The sequence below is a fragment of the Vulpes lagopus genome, chromosome 5 (genome assembly GCF_018345385.1).
Source record: "Vulpes lagopus strain Blue_001 chromosome 5, ASM1834538v1, whole genome shotgun sequence".
Taxonomy (NCBI): Eukaryota; Metazoa; Chordata; class Mammalia; order Carnivora; family Canidae; genus Vulpes; species Vulpes lagopus.
Window position 1 is genome coordinate 63,826,536 of NC_054828.1, and position 22,703 is coordinate 63,849,238.

Genomic DNA, 22,703 nt, shown 5'->3' on the forward strand with positions numbered 1-22,703 from the left:
TCTAAAAAAATAAAAACTTAAAAAAAAAAAAAATATATATATATATAGCTGTTAATAAAATTAAAAATGAAAGCAAATGAAAAGTGGTTTTCTCTGAGCCAGACTTTTATGCATTTTCTTTTTACTCCTACAGCCTCCTAATAAATATTACTCACAAACATATACAGTAAAACTAACAAAACTTTAACACTAGTTATAAAGAAATACTAAATGAGACACTACAAATCACTTCTTTTTTTTTTTTTTTTCCTTTTTTGGCAGTAGTAGCATTATAGGAAAATAAAAAGTAAGCTATTCAAGTTGAAAATCAGGTTGTTTCTTTTATAAATGGAAAAAAGTCAGAAAAGGACTATATATAATCCAATGTTGCAATATATCTCTTGTAATCTATATAAGATAGGCACTGTCAGTGACAAAAAATGATCATGTGAGGCTTATAACACATTGTATTTATAATATGCATTTCACAGAACACTATTACTAATGTTTCAAGGACTTAGTCATCGTGTCTGTCATGCTGTAAGTAATCTTAGCCTTGAGAACTTCCTTTTTTAATCTCCTAGGATCTAGTAATCTTACATAGGCCAGTTCTCCTAGTCACTAGAGAACCCAATTCATACTAACAAAACAAAGGCACGGAGTTAACCTCCCCAGGGATCAGGGTATTTTAGAAAATTCCAAGAGGAATGTTTGACTCAAGGGAGTAAACTGCTGGTAGTGACTCCAGGGGTGGTGGGAGATATTCTGGGAGGAAAAACCTGTCAAGCTAGATCACTAAGAGGGGAGTGAACTTTGCTTGTCACTAAGTCTAGCACTCTTACCGTATTATACAGTATTAACACATTTATGATTTGATCTGTAGGGAATGGTCCTGGTATTGAAAGCTAATATGATATTAGCTAAAGCTACTCAATTTATATAAATGTACGCTGTATACCTTTGACTCATGTTTAACTTTCCCTGGAGAATAATTTTTATGATTGGAACTGATCTATTATTTCTCAAGAATAAACATTTCCACTTCATGGAAATTCATGGCAGTATTTTAACATATTACTAAACAGGCACACTACCTTCATTATTCTGTTTTGGTACTCCTATCAGTGATACACGTATTTTTCTAATCCCCAATTTAACATATCCAAATATAGGAAATAAACTGAATACACAGCTTGAATGATTTTTTTTTTTTTTTTTACAACTTCAAGGAAAATGCTGAAGATAGAATCTAGGAAATGGCATATTTTACCTCAATTTTAGGTGAAATTATAAAATAGAAATTCATTAATTCATGTAAATAAAAATGATATCCCTTCAAAAAAGACCTTATCATGTTTACAGAGAATAGTACAAATCAAATAATTACACAAATCACAGTACCCTCAAAATTGTATTTCATCGATTACTCAATTCTAGTATCTTCTTCTAGTTGTATAATTATTCTGGAGAGGCTGAAATGTATAAACTCTATTAAAATCAAAGGCCTTCCAGCACACTAACATAATACTGAAATCATTATGATTTCTTAATCATTGTTTTAAACATCTTTGCATCTTCACACATTTATGAAAATTTAAGAAAAATATGACAATGCTATAAGCCATTAAATAAAAATTACAGTGAGCTAGGTTAGTTTTTTAAGAAACAAGTTAATGTACTCAAGAGCATTTTTCTTCTTCACTAGGATAGGAAAGTGAAACGAAATTAGCAATTTACTCCATGACAGAAAGTTTACTTCTAAATGCTTCACTATCTCCAAAAATACACTTCCCATTGTTTTAGAATACACACACACATTTTATATTTATGGGTTAGCAGAGTTACTTTTCTTCTTGAGAAGATGTTACAAAGTGAAGCACTGAAATGAACAAAATTTCACAGGCAAAATTTAGGAAATCTGGAATTATCTTGCCTGGGTCATAATTCAAAGACCAGTGATAAAGGCTTTAGTGAGGAAAAAAAAATCAGTAGAAATATAATATGAAAAGTCTTTAAAATTCAGACAGCAAATATAAAAACATACAGACTTATGTGAAAGCTGGGAAAGATATTTAAAGAAATGAGGTATGATGGAGTCAGAGCGCTACAATATATCCCAATGTATTAAGTTAATAACCTATACTTCAAAGTTGCAAAACCAGCAAATCATCAACTATTTGCTGCTGTGTTCACATGAGCTTTCTGGTCAAATGTTTAATAATCACCAGTAAATACATTTAAAATAAGCACTGAGATAACTGCATGATCATATGGTGAGCATACCTGCCGCTTAAGAAGGCAAATTATAAGTAAAAATGTAAGCAAACAATTTTGTATTAATAAGAAATACAGCTTCAAGCATTTAACATTATCAACATTTTAAAAATTTAAATAATAAATGCAACTATTTTATACAGAACTGTACCATTTATTATACACACAAGTTTATCAATCAGTTCCCTTTGTTTACAAAGGCTGGTTATAGATAATATGGAATGTTAAGTACCATCTTGCATAAAATTTTAGTACAACTTTGTACTTGAAAAAGGGTGCAAAAACACCAGCCTAATAAATCTGACTGAATGAAATATCTTTTCTTTCTTTTTAAAAAGTACATCGTTAACACATACACCACAAACTGTACATAAGTTCACTTTTAAATCACCAATTGAAGATAAGTAGCAGGTATGGTTTAGTATTAAGTTTAACTTACTAAAGGCTTCCACTGCTACTCATTCAGGAGCCTTTGTTGACATGTTAATTTGTAATATGAATTACTGAACTCGGGTAAGTACAATTTAAAGGAGGCCAACAACAGCTGCCAAGAATTATTTGTAGTAAGAAATGTCCTTCTCATAGAAGACTCATTGAGGATCAAATATTCTTTAGATATTTTTCTTCTTTAAAATTATTGTAGCTGGTCAAGATTCTCCATTCTGAACTTTGGATGCTGGTGGTTGCATGAAATCCTTAAAAGGAACTAGTGCCTCTTTAAGTGCAGAGCAGACTTCTGCAGATGAGCAGGTGATACATTCTACTAGAGTTGGGTATAAAGCAATCACTTGTGCCCAGGTATTTCCATCAACTGTAATTAAAAAGTATAAAATCTCAAACCCGTGTGGGTTTAAATAGCAGAGATTATCCAATTAACATAAACACAATCCTTAAATACAAGGCAAAGAAAAAATCCCCAAATATGGAGATTCCACAAGTTTGTATCCTTTTCTTTTTTTTAATCTTTGGAAGATTTCCTGCAATACTTAGTAAGATATGAGGGAAAAACATATGGTCAGTGTGCAGAGCCATCAATACCAAGGAATTTAATAAAATTCATTTTAAATGATACTTCAATTTGTGAAGGCCTAGGAAGCTGACAAGGTAACTTTGGAATTCAAACTTTTGTCATTTTCAGTATAGGTACCAGAAAATGTAGTATATATATTTCAAGAACAATTTAGAAAACAACTCAATTTCTTATGCAGTTGTATGCTAAAAAATATAAAATTTAAATAATTTTCCCCAGTAATGTCCTTGACATTAATTTTAGTTTCAAGTGACCACACATCCATTCTTCTCTTGTACTGCTTCCTAATATTTAATGTATATCATCAGTACACTTAAATTTCAACGGAAAGGAACATGTCTGTGTTCCTCCTCATTATCATCAACAACTAGTATAGCTGAATGTTATTTGCTGGATGGGCAAAAGTGTTATATTCCAATTAGTTTATAATTTCCTTATACTCTGAGATCATAAATTACATTTCTATTTTCCTGTAAGTACTGCGCATACTGCTGAGAGTGCAATATGCAATAAAACCAGTAACCAATTTTCGTTAGGTAGCATATATAGGTATATAGGTAACATACATATATATGTTTCACATGTATATATGACATACATACATATATCACACTTTGCAGAATAAGTCTCAAACCTAGGAGGTAATACAGTATAAAAGGGAGAGTATTATACATAAGGAATTTTAATTCTATTTTTCATTCCAATTTTTCTTTATCTCAAATTCTGTTGGAGAATAAAGGAATGAGTTTCTCAAACTAGTGTTCTTTAAAAAAATAATGTTCGGGTAAGTTTGCCACATGTTGTATATATTATGTTCCTCTTTGGGGAGTTATAATTCACATGAATTTATTTTAAAACTGGCAATAAAAGGAAAGGTTTAACTTTAACGCAGGGCTTCCAAAAGTAATTTGATTATGGAACTTTTTTATATTCAATATCTACTGACCTCACTCATCATTATTAATATTCACTGCTTAGCACTAATCTTGGGAAATGCTGACCTGTTCATGTAACCCCTACTTCACCCAAACAAGGGCTTTTTCTGAGTGGGAGTGGGGCTGATGGGTAATGCTGAGGGTGGGAATGTCAGGCCAGGGCTGTTTCTATCTGTTTTATATGTTGGGAATCCATATCAGATTTCATTTGTGAAATGTGTTGTTTAACCAAAAACAGTTTAAAAATCAGCAGTCTAAGGAGTTTTAAACAGTCTGCTCCAGCTGTTTTCTGTGAAACTTTCCACTAATCATTTAACAAAGGATTGCACAGAGATTCTAGAAAAATAGCATAGTAGTAAGTACCAGGGAAACTGTCTATCCACCTAGACCAGAACTGCATTGGCAGAATCTGCTTGATGCAACGTTTTTGGAACTCTGGAGTCTACTGAAGGCTTGCGACTTCCAGAGGTAAGATTTGGAGAGCACACTGTGGTTAATTTTGGTCAAGTTCAGCTCTTAGCATAGTAGCAACTACCCATCCCACACCCCTAGCCATGTGGTAGACAGCTGTGCCCGTGTTCCTGGAGCAGCTTACAGAAGGTCACCGTGGGCAAAAAGGACCCTATCCTCAAAATATCAGGGATCTGTGCTCTGATCAATGCTTCTCATCACAGAAATGCAGATAGAGAATTCAACAACAGCAGAAAAAGAAAGAAAAAACCCAAATACCTCGGTTCAAAAAACGTGCAAAGGGTTTGAATAGACACCTCTCCAAATGATATATACAAATGGCCAATAATGCACGTGAAAAAGATGCTCAACATCACTAATCATAAGGGAAATGCAAATCAAAACTACAACGTGACCCATCTCCTACTTATTAAAATGGCTACTATCAACAAAAACAGAAACAAAAAAACAAAAACAAACAAAAAAAAAGTATTCGTGAAGATGTGGAGAAATTAGAACCTTGTTCACTGATGGTGGGAATGTAAATGGTATAGCCACAGCGGAAAACACCACAGTGGTTGTTCCTCAAAAAATAAAAAATGACCATAAGATTCAGTAATTCTACTTCTTGGTATATACTCAAAAGAACTGAAAGCAAGGTCTTGAAAAGATATCAGTACACACCTTCATAGCAGCATTATTCACAATAGCTAAAATGTCGAATCAACCCAAGTGTCTACCAATGGATGAATGGGTAAGGAAAACATGAGATACACATACATACATACACACACCACAATGGAATATTCTTCTTAAAAAGGAAATTCTCCAATATGCTATGATAAGAATGAATCGTGATGACATCATACTAATTGAAAAAAGCCAGTCAAAAAAAGACAAATACTTAAATGAGATACTTAGGGTGTCAAAATCCTAGTGATAGAAAATAGAATGGTGGTTGCCAGAAGCTGGGAGGAGTGGGGAATGAGGAGTTACTGTGTAAGGAGTATAGAGTTCCAGTTACAAGATGAAAAGAGTTATGGAGATGGATGGTAGTGGATGGCAATACACTATTATGAATGTATTTAATACCACTGAACTGTACACTTAAAAATGCAGAGGATGAATTTTTTGTGTATTTTACTACAGTTAAAAAAAAAAAAAAAAGAAAGGTTGCACAGACTGAAATCTATCTACATTGCCCCAGATGGAGAGTCAACTGACAAACTTAATTCTTGGGTTTATTAAAGGAAAATACAAAAATACATAGTTTAATATCAAATCTGAAACTGAGGGGAAGCTACACAAATTTCTTAAAAAAAATTTTTTTGGAAACCTATAGATCTTGGTGAGCACCTTGGACTCCCCTATCAAAAAGGAATGAAAAAGCTGTATGCATTAATATGAAAGAATCTCCATATTATATGAAGTGGAAAAAAACAGTATTCAGAACAGTAGGTATGAGTCTATTATGTATATTCATTTATGTTTAGAACTGGAGCATACTGGGGTAAGTATTTTGTATTTACATAATAAACTTATGGAAAGACCCACAAACTAATTAAAATGGTTGCCTATTGTGAGGTAAGAACAAGGCAGATATAAAATAGGGTAAAGATGATCTTAAAACTTTTCCCTGTCCTTTTATGATTTTATGTTTTTTAATTTTTGAACTGTGTCTATCAAATTTTAAAGGTCAAATAAAATAAAAACAAAATTCCCCCAAATTAAAAATAAGCCCAAGAAATGCCTTATCTCCCACCAGAAAACCCTAAAACAAATGACAAATGTAAATAAATGTTGGGTATACACTGGTTTCAAACCTTGCAGCCATCCTCCTGAATTATTTTTGGACTGGCTATGAGCAATCCAACATACTTCCACTGGAAAAGGCTGGCTTTTTCTAAGTTACCTTCCTTTGTTTCTTCATGAAGCTTATCGTAACTTTGTAATATGTTACAGTATCTTCATCTTTTATGGTTACATACAATTTAAGTTTTCACTTCATATATCTAGAGCCACAATTCAAACTCTTTTAAACAATTTTTAACAGTAAGTTAAATCATCTGTCATTACTGTAATGCCCTATTCATGGCCTACCAGATAGAAAGAAAGAAAGAAAGAAAGAAAGAAAGAAAGAAAGAAAGAAAGAAAGAAAGAAAGAAAGAAAGAAAAGAAAGAAGAAAAGAAAGAAAAGAAAGGAAAGAAAAGAAAGAAAAGAAAGAAAGAAAGAGAAGAAAAAAAAGCTACTGGGTTTTCCTTCCCTTTTCTTCCTTTATATAAATTCTGGTTAAATTCTTGACAGCTGTCTAAAAATCCTACAAAATAATGCAAGCACCATGCATTAAAATACACTGGTTATATTTAATATACCTATAGCAATAACATAGGAATTAGAGAATTTCCTGTTTAAGTCTTAAATATATTTTTAAGAATTGAATTCTATCCTATGGTCTAATATGATTTTACTGGTCACTAGGAGGTTAATGCACGGTTTCCTTCTCTGAAATATCAACAAGAACTTTTTTTTTTTTTTAAAGATTTGAACTTGATGGAATGGAGTCAGAATATTGCTCCCCAAATTTTCTTACAAATTCCACCCCTCCCTTTGGACTGAATGACAAATCTGTCATTCCTTAATGTTTAGTATAATACTCATTCACTCTAGGCTAAAGCACCAATGGTAAATTTTGAAAAAAGAAAAATATGTATTTACTTTTATTATATAACTGCCAGGAACAAATATCTAGGACTCATTTATTAGGCATTTATCAGGAACCTCCTTCTTGGTTATTAAAATGCTGCTTAAAGTGCCAGTCTGCTAAGGTGCTTGGGCCAGTAAGTCAACACATTTCCTTCTCTAACAAATGCTTGTTGTATAAAAAGTGTCAACTGAATCACTGTGTTTAGTGACACAATTAACTCATATTCTGGTGCCAGCCCTTTATCCTGTCCTTGAACAAACCACTTTGTGTTGCAATGCAAAGGATTCAAAATAGAACAAAACGTGGCCCAAAAGGACTCTCAAGAAGTTTACAAATTAAGGGAACTGAGTCATGTATGTGTCAAACTGTAATACACATAGAATGCTTTAAGACAAAAGGACACAAAAAATAGCTACAAGTTCAATGAAAAAAGAAATCACTCACGATTAAGGATTCAAAACAAGGCTAAAAAGTGGTATTTGGACTACATAGATGAAGGCAGGAGAATGAAATGAGCAAAAGGTTGGGAATACTTGGGTAGACTACGGATTTTAGTTTGGTGGGAAAATAGGATATATGATGTCTAATGGAAATAAAGCATAGACCTAATGGAGTCTTGACAATGGAACTCTGCATTCAGTAAGTAATGATAAATGAAAATTATTTTATTTTACAAAGATGGGAAAATGAATGATCAAAGCTGCACTTCTGGAAAAATCATTTCTGGCAATAATGTAAAGAAGGGATAGAAGAGGAATGAGTTACAGAAAGGGGAAACAAATGAGGTAAAGCTATAAAATGATTCAAAGTTGTATAGTTCATACATATACTGTAATTTAGTACACACGTAGGATGGAAGCCTACACCTACCCCAAAACTTAGTGATGTTCTACATTAAAAATATATGAATTATGAATTATCCATGCAACATCTTGAATTCAGACCAACTTTGTTAAAAAACAAAACAAAAAAGCCAAACTGGTATTTAACATAAAGAAGCTAAAACATACAAATTAATTTTACTTAATTGACATCCTAATGGACTTGATTCTTTGCTGTCATAAGAGCTAGAAAAAAGAAAATCTAATAGTTATGTTCCTAAAATTCAGTTACCTTAATAACAGAAAAGTACATCAGAAATAGGACATAAATACTATGAGTCTAGAATAACTGAGTTTCTAAGCACTTACCATTCTCAGGCTGAGTTTTCTTAAGTGAATCAATGAGAGTACTGACTGCTTTTAAGACAAATATGATTTCTGTTACTTGTTGCCTAAAAAAAGAGATGGGAAATTATTTCCATCAGGATTTTAAGACATGCCATGTGTGTTTTTTTTTACCAGGTTTATACAAGTAGATGTACGTTGGAAAAATACTGGACACAATACAATGCAAAGTTAATGTTAGTTTTAAATTCTCATGAAAATGTATTTCAGTGTGCAGATTTATAGTTACTCTTATCATAAATTAGTAATTTCAAAAGGGGGACAATCTATTTGGGCAATTTTAAATTTATTTGTAAAATATATCATAGAACTGGGACACCTGGGTGGCTCAGCGGCTGGGCATCTGCCTTCGGCTCAGGATGTGATCCTGGACTCCCGGGATCAAGTCCCACATCGGGCTCCCTGCATGGAGCCTGCTTCTCCCTCTGCCTGTGTCTCTGCCTCTCTCTCTCTCATGAATAAATAAGATCTTAAAAAAAATATTTCATAGAACTATTTAAAACATCTTATAATACATGCTTTTAAAGCTTCTCTACAAAAGTGGTTTTTTTTTCTTTTTAACTAATTAGTGCTAAAAGGGATTTGCCAAAGTTTGAATGGAATTAAGACTACTAGTACCTCCTGGCATATATTTTATCATGCTGTTAAAAGGACATTTAAAATATAGGGATCCCTGGGTGGCGCAGCGGTTTGGCGCCTGCCTTTGGCCCAGGGCGCGATCCTGGAGACCCGGGATCGAATCCCACATCAGGCTCCCGGTGCATGGAGCCTGCTTCTCCCTCCGCCTGTGTCTCTGCCTCTCTCTCTCTCTCTGTGACTATCATAAATAAAATATAATAGTACAGGGGCGCCTGGGTAGTTAAGCATCCAACACTTGGTTTTGGCTCTTCATGATCTCAGGGTCATGAGGTTGAGCCCCATGTCAGGATCTCAGCACGAAGTCGGCTTGACTTTTTCCCTCTACCCCTTTGTACTCTCTCTCTTTCTCTCTCATTCTCTCAAATAAATAAATAAATCTTTTTTTTTTTTAAATTACCATAGTACTGGGATGGGGGAAAAAATTACAACACTACTTATTTAACTTTCTAATAGAACAAAAAGAAACATGCTCAAAATTAATGCAAAAGGGTACTATTTAGAGACATTAGCAATGAAGAATGAACTTGAGAGTAAAGGATATTCAATAAGAGTAGCTTGAGTCTCTTCCTTCCTTCTCCCTACATAGTCTCCTCCCTTCTTCCTTTATAGTCTCCTCAGTCCTGATATGAATCTATGTTTGCATTCTACAGAAAGGATTTTTCTAATATTATTTCAAGTCTCTCTTATTAAGCACAGAGTTATGTTATTGTGTTGTGATGTAGCTTTTTAGAAAATAATGATACTGCATCAAACACAGGAAGATACAATATAACTTTACTGAACTATAATAAATGTCTCAATGTAAAAGCAATAAACACTAAAAACATAAAAAAAGGAAAAGTTGATTTCTGAAATCAAATAATATTATAACCTAATAAATAAAGATATTCCAAACAAAGTAACTTTATTACTGATTCTCCAAGTATACTTCAGAGATCAATTTTGATAAATCAATTTTCAATCATGCCCATAACCAAATCACCAACACCTGTCTTTGGAATTTTTTCATACATAAATCTGAATATAAGGAGGTATAATTTTTATGTTTTAGAAATTCAAAATACAGTAGATCCCAAAAATTGAAATATAAATGACTAATAAACATGGATAATTAAAAAAAAACAAACTACCATGTAACTATTTTTCATTTATCAAATTTTTTAAAAAGATAAAATAAGTCATAAACTGGCAAATAACTTTAAAATACTTAAAACTGGGGAATAGGACATTTATATACTCCTGGGAGAATGTGAATTGGTAGAAATCTCTGGCAGGCAATTTGTAATACATATCAAAAGCTTTTAAAATTTAAAATGTCTTTATCTTCTGACAAGTCTATTCTAACTCCAAAAATTTATTATAAGTAAATAAGAATGTACACAAATATTTAGGGCTTGTAATTTGCCTCTCCAATACTACCTTATATGAGATGGGACCCATAATGATTTTCATAACTCTTTCCTGACTTCGACGACTTTTTCTTCTAATATTGTTTCATTTGCTTTGCCTTAAATTCTAATTCCCACATTAAAAAAATAGATTGGCGATATAATCCTAAATTATGATTGCATTTTTTGATGAATTCTGATTTCTACCCCAACTTTGATTAGAGTTGGCCTAGCAGAAAGGCCTAGAGTCCCTTCTACTGACACAGCTTGGCTATAAGGAAAGCAAATTACTTTAGGAAGGGCTTAATTAAGTAAATCAGATGAAAAGATTTAAGTCATGGCTAGTTGACTTACAGAGAAACTAAAAATAACTTTAAAACAAACCAGGAAGTTCCGAGAGTATGATTTATCTATTATTTTCTCTCTGGAGAGACCCACATTTATGTGCTCATACAGATCTGTGAGTCCTAATCCAGAAATCCTTAAGAAGACATATTTCAGATTCCAAAATTTTCTTTTAAATCCAAAAGGAAATTTGGTTCATATATATTACTTAACCTCCATGAGGAGTCTGAAAAAGCACCCCAGAACAAAAGAGCAGCAAGACTTAGGAATATTTACACTATATAAAATAAATAAAATTATAAACAGCTTTAGATTACGTTCAGATCACTTATAAAAACAACATAGTGCTCAGAGCTAGTAACTCTGATAGCATATTTCCTTCATCTATAAAATAAAATCTATACCTTGGAAGAGGGCATTTACCACTTAATCTTTCATCCTCTATATAGCGATGAAGTACATCCTGAGATCTCTTTAAAAGCACTGAAAGTGCCATTCGTGAGATGTAGCCTTCTTGAGGTGTTGTGACTTTATTACTGAAGGAAAACTGGAGCAATGTTTCAAAACACATTTTAGAAAATTCCTCTCTCAAACGAATATCAATCTCCGCTTCTGTAAAATTAACAATTTTTGATGGTTAACAAAAGGTTAAATTAATGACCCATGATACCACTTTTTAGCAAACTAGCAATAGAAAAGGAAATTCCTCAACTGATGAAAGGCATCTATGAAAAACTTACAGCTAACAGCATATATGTAACAATTTTCCACCTTGCCAGATCAAAAAAAAAAAAAAAAAAAAGGCAAGACTCTCCACTCTCGTCATTTCTACATAATATTTTTGTACCCTTTGACAGCACTATAAAATGCTTCTCAATGGTTTTCCCCAAGGTCAAACTTGCAGTATTCATCTTCTTTCTTTCTTCTTCCTCTCTCCTTCCCTTTCTTCCTTCCTCTGGGTAACATCTCTCCCAGAGCCACACCTCTGCTCTAGTGTGGACTGGCTGCTTTCTAGACCTACTATCTAGCTGTATCCTTGAACTAGTCGGAATTGTTTTTAGTCTCTCCTGTTTTATACCCCACTTCCTAGGTTCATGCCTTCTGTTTCTTTGGTTTACTCCTTTGTATTCATGGAGCATATTCTGGAGTACCTGAGAAAGCCTGAATAGGAAGCAAAATTTGTCAGAACTTGCATTTCTGAAGATACTACTTTACCGTGGTACTCAAAGAGTGGTACCTAGTAGCATTAGCAGCACCAAAGAACTCATTAGAAATGCAAATTCTCATATCCCACCACCAACCTATTGAATCAGAAGCTCAAAGACTACACAGTCCAGCAACAGCTTGCCCTTGCAGCTTCTTATAACACATGCTAACATTTGTGAATTACCATTCTAGGCTAATTAACTCTGACAACAGTGGGCCTACGTATGAAACCCCGTGTTAAAAATCCTTTCTGATTTTAAGTCTGAAACCACTCCGTCAATGTCTTTTATATCCAATGCTGCTACTGAAAAGTCCAATATCTTTTGTCTGGTCTTTTTTCTTGTCTTTCTGAAATCTTACACTTTTCTTTAGCCCAGATATTCTGAAATTTCATGACAACATGAAGTTTGTGGATCTTCCTGTGGATCTTTGTTCTTTCACTGTTCTGGTTACTGAGTGACCTTTTTTAATCTGGAGACTGATTTCTTCACTTTATGTCTTTGATAATTTCCTCTTTCAGTTTTGCTCTATTTTCTCTTTCTGGGAGACCTATTGTCAGATGTTAACCCCTTGGATTCACTTTCTTTCTTCTCATATTGTCCACTTTTTTTGTCTTTCTCTGCTTTCTGGGTTATTTCCTTATGTTTTCTTGCAACCTTTCACTGGACTTATTTCAGCAGTCACATTTTTAGTTTCTTTGAGTTCTGTCTCGTACTCATTGCTCCTTCTTAATAGCATTTTCTGTTTCATGGATGCAAAATCTTTTATCTCTTTGAACATCCTAATTATAATTGTGCTTTTTTCGCGGGGAGAGCTGTGTTTCTGTGGCTCTCAATTTTGTTTCCTCTGAGTTGTTACTTCCTCTTCATTGTTTTGGTTTTTCTCTTTCGTGTTGGAAGATTTTCTCTAAAAGTGTTGGCTATTAGGTCATACTTAAGAATGGTAGACCAAAAATGACCACTGGAACCCAGGTCTCTAGAAGTTGGTCTGGTTTAGCATGAAGATTTTCTATATATATGTTTTTAAAACCTCTCCAAGTTAAAACTGTGAAGTTTGTGTCCTATGGCAAAGCCATTGGACAAATGCTCATGTACCTTCCTTATTTTGGTATATTTGACACAATAAATGGCAAGAGTTATCAGAAACTGTTTGAAAAAGTATACACAGCAACTCAGTCCTTATTTAGCCTAAAATATTTACAACTGATTATAAATATTGTTCATAATACTTTTTCTTAAATAAAAATGTATCTAGAAATTTTTATGTACTTTTTAAAAGATTTTATTTATTTATTCAAGAGAGACAGAGAGAGAGAGAGGCAGAGACACAGGCGGCGGGAGAAGCAGTCTTCATGCAGGGAGCCCGATGTGGGACTTGATCCCAGGACTCCAGGATTACACCCTGGGATAAAAGCAGATGCTCGACCGCTGAGCCACTCAGGCATCCCTATGTACTCTTACTTAATAATAAAAAGTTGACTCTATTAATATAAGCAGGATTTAATTTTTTCTGAGATTTTTTATGCTTGTTAAATCTGTACTTTATAAATCTGCACTTTATTTTTATAACTTATCTGGGCTGGGGAAAAGAACGACTGTAGTTCATGAATTAAGCAGTATGAGAGACATCTAGTGGCCAAACTGCACATTTAAATGTTCTTTAAAGTGTTTAGCACAGTTTAGCAGAAGTTAGTCATAGCTCTGGTAAATTCTGGGGATTAAGGATATGCATGGCACAAATTTATAATTTTTAAAAATCTTCTCACAGGAAAAAATCATGTTATGATACCACAATTACATTTAACAATTGAGCACAGGTTTAGAAAAAGAAATAATAGCAAAAGGCAATTAAGTCTTATCTCCCAATAAGGTAGCATGATAAAATGAAAAGAAGCATGGAGTTCCTTTGAGGGATGAATTTGCTTCCAGCTTTTAGATTATGGATAATTTCTCCAACCTTTCTAAACCCATTTCCCTCTGCAATATGGTAGAAACTATCCTCATAGAAATGTGGTGCAGAAAGAGAGAACATTCTAGCATAGTACCCTCCACATAGTGAGCATTTACTAAACTTAGTTCCTTTATCAAACATTAAGGCATCGATCTGTTTTAATTGACTGACTGTAATTGATAATTCCGAGTGATTGATATTAATATCTTCATTTTACAGATGACAAAGCTGAGACTCAAGCCAGCAAAGAGCCAGGTGGCAGAATAATATGCTCATTGTGTCCCAATAATCCATGACTTCACAGAACCATGAACCTGTGTCAGCCTACAGTGACTTAGGCAGGTTTCCTAAGTGCTCTGCAACTTAATCCATAACACACAGGCCAGAGAACATTCACATTTTCCCATCATAAAGCTTAATGTTCCATCACATTCTTAAATTTTACCCTACTATTCTCCAGTTTACATTTTATCACAATCACGGGAGTATACATTTCTAGTTAGCTTCTTGCAAAGTACTTCAACACTTATTAGCATTTTAAATAAATCATTAAAATAACATACCTGTAAATGATGATGACTGGGAATGTATTGAGCCCTTATTAAGCATAGTCATTATCTGTCCGACAAATTCCTTAGGAATAAAATTGGCATACGGTAGTATCTCAGTGCTGATAAGCTGAACTACCTAAAACAAAAGAGGCAGACTCAAATGCATTTTTTTCTTGAAAGAGACCTACTCAAATTACAATTTCTCGAGTAAAATCTAAATATTATTTTAAAAGAAAATCAGTTGAAGAATCTTCCTTAATTAAAGTACATAAATCTTTTAACGTTAACATGCAGGACGAGTAGCCTTTCATCTTAATAAACTTATTTTTAATAATAAATCACAAAATAGTCAATACTATTAAGCTGTTTACTACGCAACCATTTTAATAAGTGTTGATCTTATATGAAATGTATCCACGTTAGAATAAAATATCGAAAATGGAATTAAGAATAAGAGCTAAATCACCTACTTTTACCCATAACAATGAGCCAAAAGAGAAAGTTATATTCATTTTTGTTAAACAGCTCATTTCTAATATATAATGTGTTATTTTGCCCTTTGAAGGAAAAGAAGTTTATAAGAGTTTTAAAACAGCAATGGACAAAAGGCAATATTTTATATCTATATGATACATACACTTTTTATGTACATGTTAAAGCAGTTTATTTGATTTACTTAAAATATCCTTTATCCCACTTAAAGGAAAATCATCAGAACACCTCCCCCAACAAAAACCTCACAGGCAAAAAACTTTTTTAAACTCCATTTATAATCAATAAAATATATTTAAAAAAAAAAAAAAACACTCATGTGCTTCCAGAGTTCTAGAGGCTCTATCTACAGCTTTTATTTTATTAAAAATAAAATAGGTGTGCCTGGCTGGCTCAGTTAGTGGACTGTAAGACTTGATCTCAGGATCATGAGTTCAAGCCCCACGTTAGGCACACAGCTTACTTTAAAAAAAAAAAATTCTAAACAACTTGTTGATTAGTTTGAACCTTATTGAGCAAACTCTCAAATACATACATGCTCAACAACTGATAGATTTTACTGAGTCAACTGCTTTTTAAAAAATTATTAAATGGAAGCAACTGAGTACCTCGACACAAAGCTAACAAATATAAGGAAATCATGTAAGTGCTTTCAAAACTAACATTTAATCTTTGTGAAAGTTTTAATGCTTTTAGGTTCAATCTTAACCTATTACTATACTTTTTCTCTTAGCAATTTTATAGTTTCAAGATTTCTAATATTTGGTTTGCACAAATGGTTACAGGAAAATGTTTTAAATAGCTTCCTCACCTCAACATCAATACTTTCATTTCTTTGAAATTCTTGAATAGAGAGATTATCTGGAGGTATGCTAAAAAAGATAAACAAAACACTTGATTTTTAAAAGGTAAAATGTTCCCTGGAAATAAACAGTATTTAAATGACAAAAAGTATTTTCTCACCCAGGTTTGACATTACCATTTATTTAAAAGAATAGTATTTTTAATTAAAATTATTAGTATAAGTGACTAATTACAAACATGAAATTCTAGCTACAAAAATGGTTGGTCCAATCCTGAACTAAATAAAATCTGTTAAAACTAAACTCCTTTCAGTACTATGAATGAAAAAATGAAAATGAAAAGTGAAGCTATTACTATCATCTGCAGTAACAACAAAAATTACCACTGTGATGATACCTGAATTCAATTATATTGCCAGTGACTTAAGAGAGTCTTGGTCATCTGTTGAACTATTCACTCAGAGACTGCCCATTAATCACTAATTTGTAATAAACACAATATATTAAAGGTCTTTAAAATAAAAGGGCAGCCCCGGTGGCGCAGCGGTTTAGCGCCGCCTGCAGCCCGGGGTGTGATCCTGGAGACCACGATCGAGTCCCACATCGGGCTTCCTGCATGGAGCCTGCTTCTCCCTCTGCCTGTGTCTCTGCCTCTCTCTTCGCTCTCTCTGAATGAATAAATAAATCTTTGAAAAAAATAAAATAAAATAAAAGAACATCTGGGGGAAAAAAAAAAGGAGAAAATTGTCCCAGCAAGATTAGTAGAAATCAACAGTTCTGAGAGAACCAAGGTGAATTCTAAACTATGACTCTTAATAAAAATGAGCAGTAAAATGGTATTAAACTTGAAACAGTGAAATATTAACTACTTAGAAACAGCAGAGAATCAGATATCAATGATTTTTACAATAACAATTATAGCTAAAATTACAGAGCCAAGCAATGTACTAAGAGCTTTATTTGTATTACCTTATATGATCACACAGTAACTACATGTAGTATATATTACCTTCATGTAATTGACAGAGGAGGAAACTGAGGCTTCGAATGCTAGTAATATGACCAAAAATGTACTGTAAGCAAATGACAAGGCCAGAATTTGACCCTAAACTTCTCTGATATTTAAGCCTAAATTCTTCTCTTTCACGTTGTAAACGTAAAAATAGTACTCTCCTATTTAAGTTTAGAGTTATAGTGTACAGTTTTATTATCTAGGGCTATTTTTGCTTTATTTGGTATTATTTGGTTTTTCTATTTACAAGTATTAGAATATACACATACATACACACATACAAATGTACTCTATTACAAGTACCAGATCTCTGCTTGACTTAGATATTTTTTATCCAACAAATACTTCTTGAGTACCAATTACTCTGTATCAGGCACTATACAAGATCCAGCTGTGAATAAGATGGACCCAGTCCCTGTTGCATGAAACCTGTATTCTGGTGTGCAAGTCCTAGCTAGACTAACTCCATAATCTGGTAGTAGGAAACTACAGGAAAAATCTTAAAGACATGTGCCCAAATTTGCAGCAATGGTGAGAATTTCATAACCACTACTGCTAAAGGAGCTTTACAGTTTCTATTTCTAGAGATAAAAACTGTGTTTAATTCTAATTTATTATCAAGTAATGTTAAGTGTTCAGTGATATACAAAAATTCTGATGGTGGAGGTAACTAGGATGGGCTACCAATTTAAAAAAAGCTTATCAGCAACAGATACTAATAATAATAATGTTATTGGGATCATACATCAGAAACACTCAACTGCATTTTGAAAATGCCTTAAAATGAGAAAAGTAGTACACAAAGTCAGAAACTGAGAAGTTTATTCCTCCTAATTCCAGTGATCAAAAAAATCGGGAAATTATTCGATTGGGCATTCGTTAGGTATTCTGATCTCAAAACCCAAACTAACTGTTATTTGTTTTAACTTATAGTTAGTATCCTTACCAAACACTTTGAGCATATCAAAAAAACACTGATTGAGTTTTTAGAAACACCGATGATTAACACAGTTTACTAATAAATTATAAGTAGAGATTGCCAATATTGCAGGTAGAAATGGGCCATATAAGATCCTTAAATTCTCTAAGATTAAGGTGATTTTTTTAAAAAATTATTTTTGTCAATCTTTATTTGAAACAAAAGAGCCTTCAAACTGATAAAGTATTATTTATATTTTTTTTGTCAGTTCTCTCGGTATGGTATATTAAAAAAATGTATTGAAGATATAATTTCATATACCATAAAATTCACCTCTTAAAGTATACATTTCAGTGCTTTTTAGCATATTCACAAAGTTGTACCACATCTAATTCTAGAATATTTGCATTACTCCTGAAAGACATTCTGTACTTTAAGCAGTCACTCCTCACTGTCTCCTCCTCCCACCTGTGGCCATTAGTCTATTCTCTTGTCTCTATGCATTTGCCTATTTTGGATACACTATATAAATGAGATCATATAATATATGGCCTTCACTTAGCATAATATCTTCAAGATTCATCTATATTGTAGCATGCATGCATCAGTATTTTATCCTTTTATGGCTGAATATTCCATTCTATGTGTATACCACATTTAATTTATCCACTCAATTGTTGATAAACATTTGGATTGTTTTCATTTTTTATGAGCTATTATGAAAAATATTGCTATGTTACCCTGGGTGACTCAGTGGTTGAGCGTCTGCCTTTGGCTTAGGTTGTGATCCCAGGGTCCTGAGATCAAGTCTCACATCGGGCTTCCCACAGGGAGCCTGCTTCTCCCTCTGCCTGTGTCTCTTTCTCTCTGTCTCTCTAATGAATAAGTAAATAAAATCTTTAAGCAAAAACGCTGCTGTGAATATTAGCAAGTTTCTGTGTGAATATGCTTCATCAGATTTCTTTTGGTTACTACTTAGTGATTATATATATATTTTTATTTTTTATTTATTTGAGAAAGAGAGCGAGAGAGGGAAAGAGAGCACAGAAAGAGAGGGAGAGGAGGAAGCAGACTCCCCACCAAGCAGAGAGCCTGACCCAGGGCTCAATCCCAGGACCCCAAGATCATGACCTGAGCTGAAGGCAGAACATTCAACTGACTGAGCCACGAAGGTGCCCCATTTGGTGATTTTAAATTTAAGGTCCATTGACCATTAGTTGTAGGAATTCCCACTAGCCCAAGTGTATTCTAGAGGATAAGTGCCATGTTTCAGTACTCTAAGGATGACTAAATTCCTAATAAACCTCAAGTGTCTACCAGATTACACTTTCTATATTTTTCCATTTTAATCATGTTTTTTTCTTTTTCTCATGTAACGTATTTATTTATGATAGTCCTCAATAACATCCAAAGCCTTTGTTTTCTTCTAATTTTGGCTTTATTTGTATTCCTTTGTTATTATACTATTTTGCCAAAACAGCTGACAGACCAAAAAAGAGCTAAGAAACAGAGAAAGGCCTGGTTCTTCATAGAGTCTTACAGTATGTATTAATTAAGTTAAAGAATTTATAAATGTTCCAACATGAAATATATTCAAATTTAAGTATTATCTAAAAACCTAAGTCTTGTTACTCCAAGCAATATGCTGAAACACCTTACCGTTCAAATACTAGTGATGGACTTCAGGTACAGAACAAGTATACATGTGACATAAATAAAATTTTGTGATTTCCAAAGTAATCAATTATTTGAAAGACAAAAAAACAAAACCTTCTCATAAAACTGAAAACGTGAATCATTTTTAAGTTCTCTTAGTGAACACTGCATTTTTAGCCTCAAGTAACTAAAGAAAGCTTTCAGTTTGAGCCTTAAAATATTTTTGGACTATGAAATAAAAAAACTAAAACTGGCTTTATTCATATAAGCTGTTTTCACATTGAGAAATTTAAATCAAAATATATAAACTAGTGGACTTTTACAACTAATCAATTCATTTCATCTTACAATTAAGAAAAATGATGCCTACTGAAGGGAAACAACCAGTTCAAGGTCAACAGGAAGTAGGTGGTAGAGGCCAAAGTAGGTCATGAGTCTTCTGACTCTCTACAGGATAGCAGAACACTTAAATCTGTAACTAGAATAACCACAACTTAGAATGCCGATTCTATATTACTGACAGCAAATTTAGTACTTTTATTATTTTCTAGCCATTACAGCAATTCCAAATTTAGAAGCAATTTTCTACTCCCAGTTATTTAGAGTTTAGGTCTTTAAAAGTCTGCTTTAAAATATGGCTGTTTCATAGGAAAGGATATGGATAACATCACTTTCTTTCTCTCTCCTTTTTTTTTTTAATTTTAATTTTTAATTTTTTATTTATTTATTTTTTTTCTCTCTCCTTTTTTAAAAGATTTTATTTATTCATTTGAGAGTGAGTGAGAGAGCACAAGTCAAGGGGAGAGGCAGAGGGAGAGGGAGAAGTAGGCTCCCTGCTGAGCAGAGAGCCCATGTGGGGCTCAATCCCAGGACCACGGGATCATGACTGGAGCCAAACGCAGATGCCTAACAGACGGAGCCACCCAGGCACCTCATAACATTACTTTCTCCTAAGGAAAAGAAATAACAATAATGAGGAGAATAAAAGTGGTAGCAAGCATCTTAAAAGCACTCACGTACCAGGTACTACTCTAAGCATTTATTTTAAGTGACTTAATACTTGGGGTGCTTGGGTGGCTCAGTTGGTTAAGCATCCAATTCTTGATTTTGCCTCAATGATACTGAGCCAGTGCACTGTGCTGGCAGCTTCTTGAGCAATATGATTTTTCAACATACCAGTATACTCAAAACTTTTTTTTTTTTTAATTTTTATTTATTTATGATAGTCACACAGAGAGAGAGAGAGAGGCAGAGACACAGGCAGAGGGAGAAGCAGGCTCCATGCACCAGGAGCCCGACGTGGAATTCGATCCCGGGTCTCCAGGATCGCGCCCTGGGCCAAAGGCAGGCGCCAAACCGCTGCGCCACCCAGGGATCCCCTATACTCAAAACTTTAATGTAAGTAGGACCATACTCAGGCAAAAGACTATGATGAAATTATAGTATAACTGCATTAATACAAAATGACATAAGCTATACAGTATCTATTTTTAGGACTTTGGTTTCATTTTCTACTTACCTGTACACAAACACATAAAAATTATTTCAGGAAACTGAATTTAATATAATAACAAAGTTTGGAAAGTTTACAATATTCAACAAGAAACTTGAGAATAAGGAAGATGGTATAAAGACTCAGCCACAGGAAAAATTCTTAAAGAAGTTTTACTCATTGCCAAAAATCCTGGTGTAGAAGCATGCATTAATTAAGCAACATGAATATACAGACAGATAACTGGGAAAGAAAAAGGAAAGTGTAAATTTCTAAACCTATTTGATTCATACATATTAACATAGTGATTTTAGGCAATGGAGTCCATAAAGAAACTTCAATTTTCAGGGTTAAAGATAAAAACATAATTTGTTTGTGAGTCCCTGTAATTTTTCTGCAAATACTGAGTATGCTTGCATTGGTTCTATAAGATTCCTAGAGTTGAGAAACATAAAACAAAGTAAAACAAAATGATCATTTGTGGAAACAGAAATTAGGATGTCATTACTTTCCATTTTTTTTAAAAAAGATTTTATTTTTTCTTGAGAGACAGAGAAAGAGAGAGAGAGAGAGAGAGAGAGAGAGAGAAAGGCAGAGACAGGCTGAGGGAGAAGTAGGCTCCATGCAGGGAGCCTGACGTAGGACTGGATCCTGGATCTCCAGGATCATGCCCTGGGCTGAAGGCAGGGCTAAACCACTGAGCCACCCGGCTGCCCTCAATTTTGAAATACCAGATAAGCTTTTACACAGCAAAATTTAAATTAACCCACAGAAGACTCCTTTAAAAAATTTAGTGTGTTCCAATTATCCTTCTGTTACTCAGGGAGGGGTCAGAAGAGGATCCATAAACATAAGCCCTCAGGGGAGTATCACACAGCAAAAATTCCGATCTTCTTTGTCAAACCTAACATCTTAAAGAGCTGATCATTATCACCACTAATTTTACTTGTGGTAAAATACTGATTTTCTGAAATTGTTTTCTTCTTGCAATGTCAAATGGGCAGCAGATTTGAAAAAAAAAAAAAAAAGATCTTAGCTTCAATGAGTTAAAACCTTAATTACGATGCATACATACAGTCTTATGAATTCCTTTCTTAAAACCAGAAACACTGTGAAAATAAAAAAATCTCCATTTGCTCACAGATAATGAACCTAGTGGATATGTTTAATCAGTTGTGCTTTGCATACAATGGAGCAGTCTTAATAATTACTTTGCTAATGAATAGTAAGAAATACTGGTTTTAGATCAACTGCAGGTATTATATACTTTTTGAGAGATTGTCTTATAATTGTAAAATTGAATGAGCTGACCTTTTAGTAAAGAGAAAGTCTTCAAAAGTATTGGCTAGTTCTGGCCACATACTGTCAAATTTTCCAGAAGACGCATGCTGCCGGGCAACGGGTAGCCCAATAGAAAGAACTTTGAGGAGAGAAGATACTGCTAATTTCCACGTGCTTTCAGAAGGGCAGGAATATTTCAAACTGAGAGGAACCCTAAGTGTCTGTGAAAATAAAGACAGTTTAAGATATGTATTAATTAAAATATATACACACAATTTTAATTACTTTTAAAAACTATAGCAGAGAGAAAAAAAAGTATCATGGGTATTTTTACTTAAAAAAGGATGCTACTCTCTAGAAAGATCAATTA

The 22,703-nt window shown here is 33.5% G+C and overlaps 1 protein-coding gene across 4 annotated transcripts in view; it reads right to left on the minus strand.

The window, feature by feature from the left end:
- Positions 1-1,172: 1,172 nt before the first annotated feature.
- The window catches only part of MON2 (MON2 homolog, regulator of endosome-to-Golgi trafficking), a 103,893-nt gene continuing 82,362 nt past the window's right edge, over positions 1,173-22,703 (minus strand). For all 4 annotated transcript variants that reach the window (XM_041754801.1, XM_041754802.1, XM_041754803.1 and 1 more), the window contains 6 exons: positions 22,364-22,554; positions 15,982-16,042; positions 14,691-14,814; positions 11,376-11,583; positions 8,564-8,646; positions 1,173-3,064 (listed from right to left, as the gene is read on the minus strand). In XM_041754801.1, the coding sequence (XP_041610735.1) occupies positions 2,901-3,064; positions 8,564-8,646; positions 11,376-11,583; positions 14,691-14,814; positions 15,982-16,042; positions 22,364-22,554 (831 nt within the window). In that variant the 3' untranslated portion in view covers positions 1,173-2,900. The remainder of the gene's footprint in view (positions 3,065-8,563; positions 8,647-11,375; positions 11,584-14,690; positions 14,815-15,981; positions 16,043-22,363; positions 22,555-22,703) is intronic.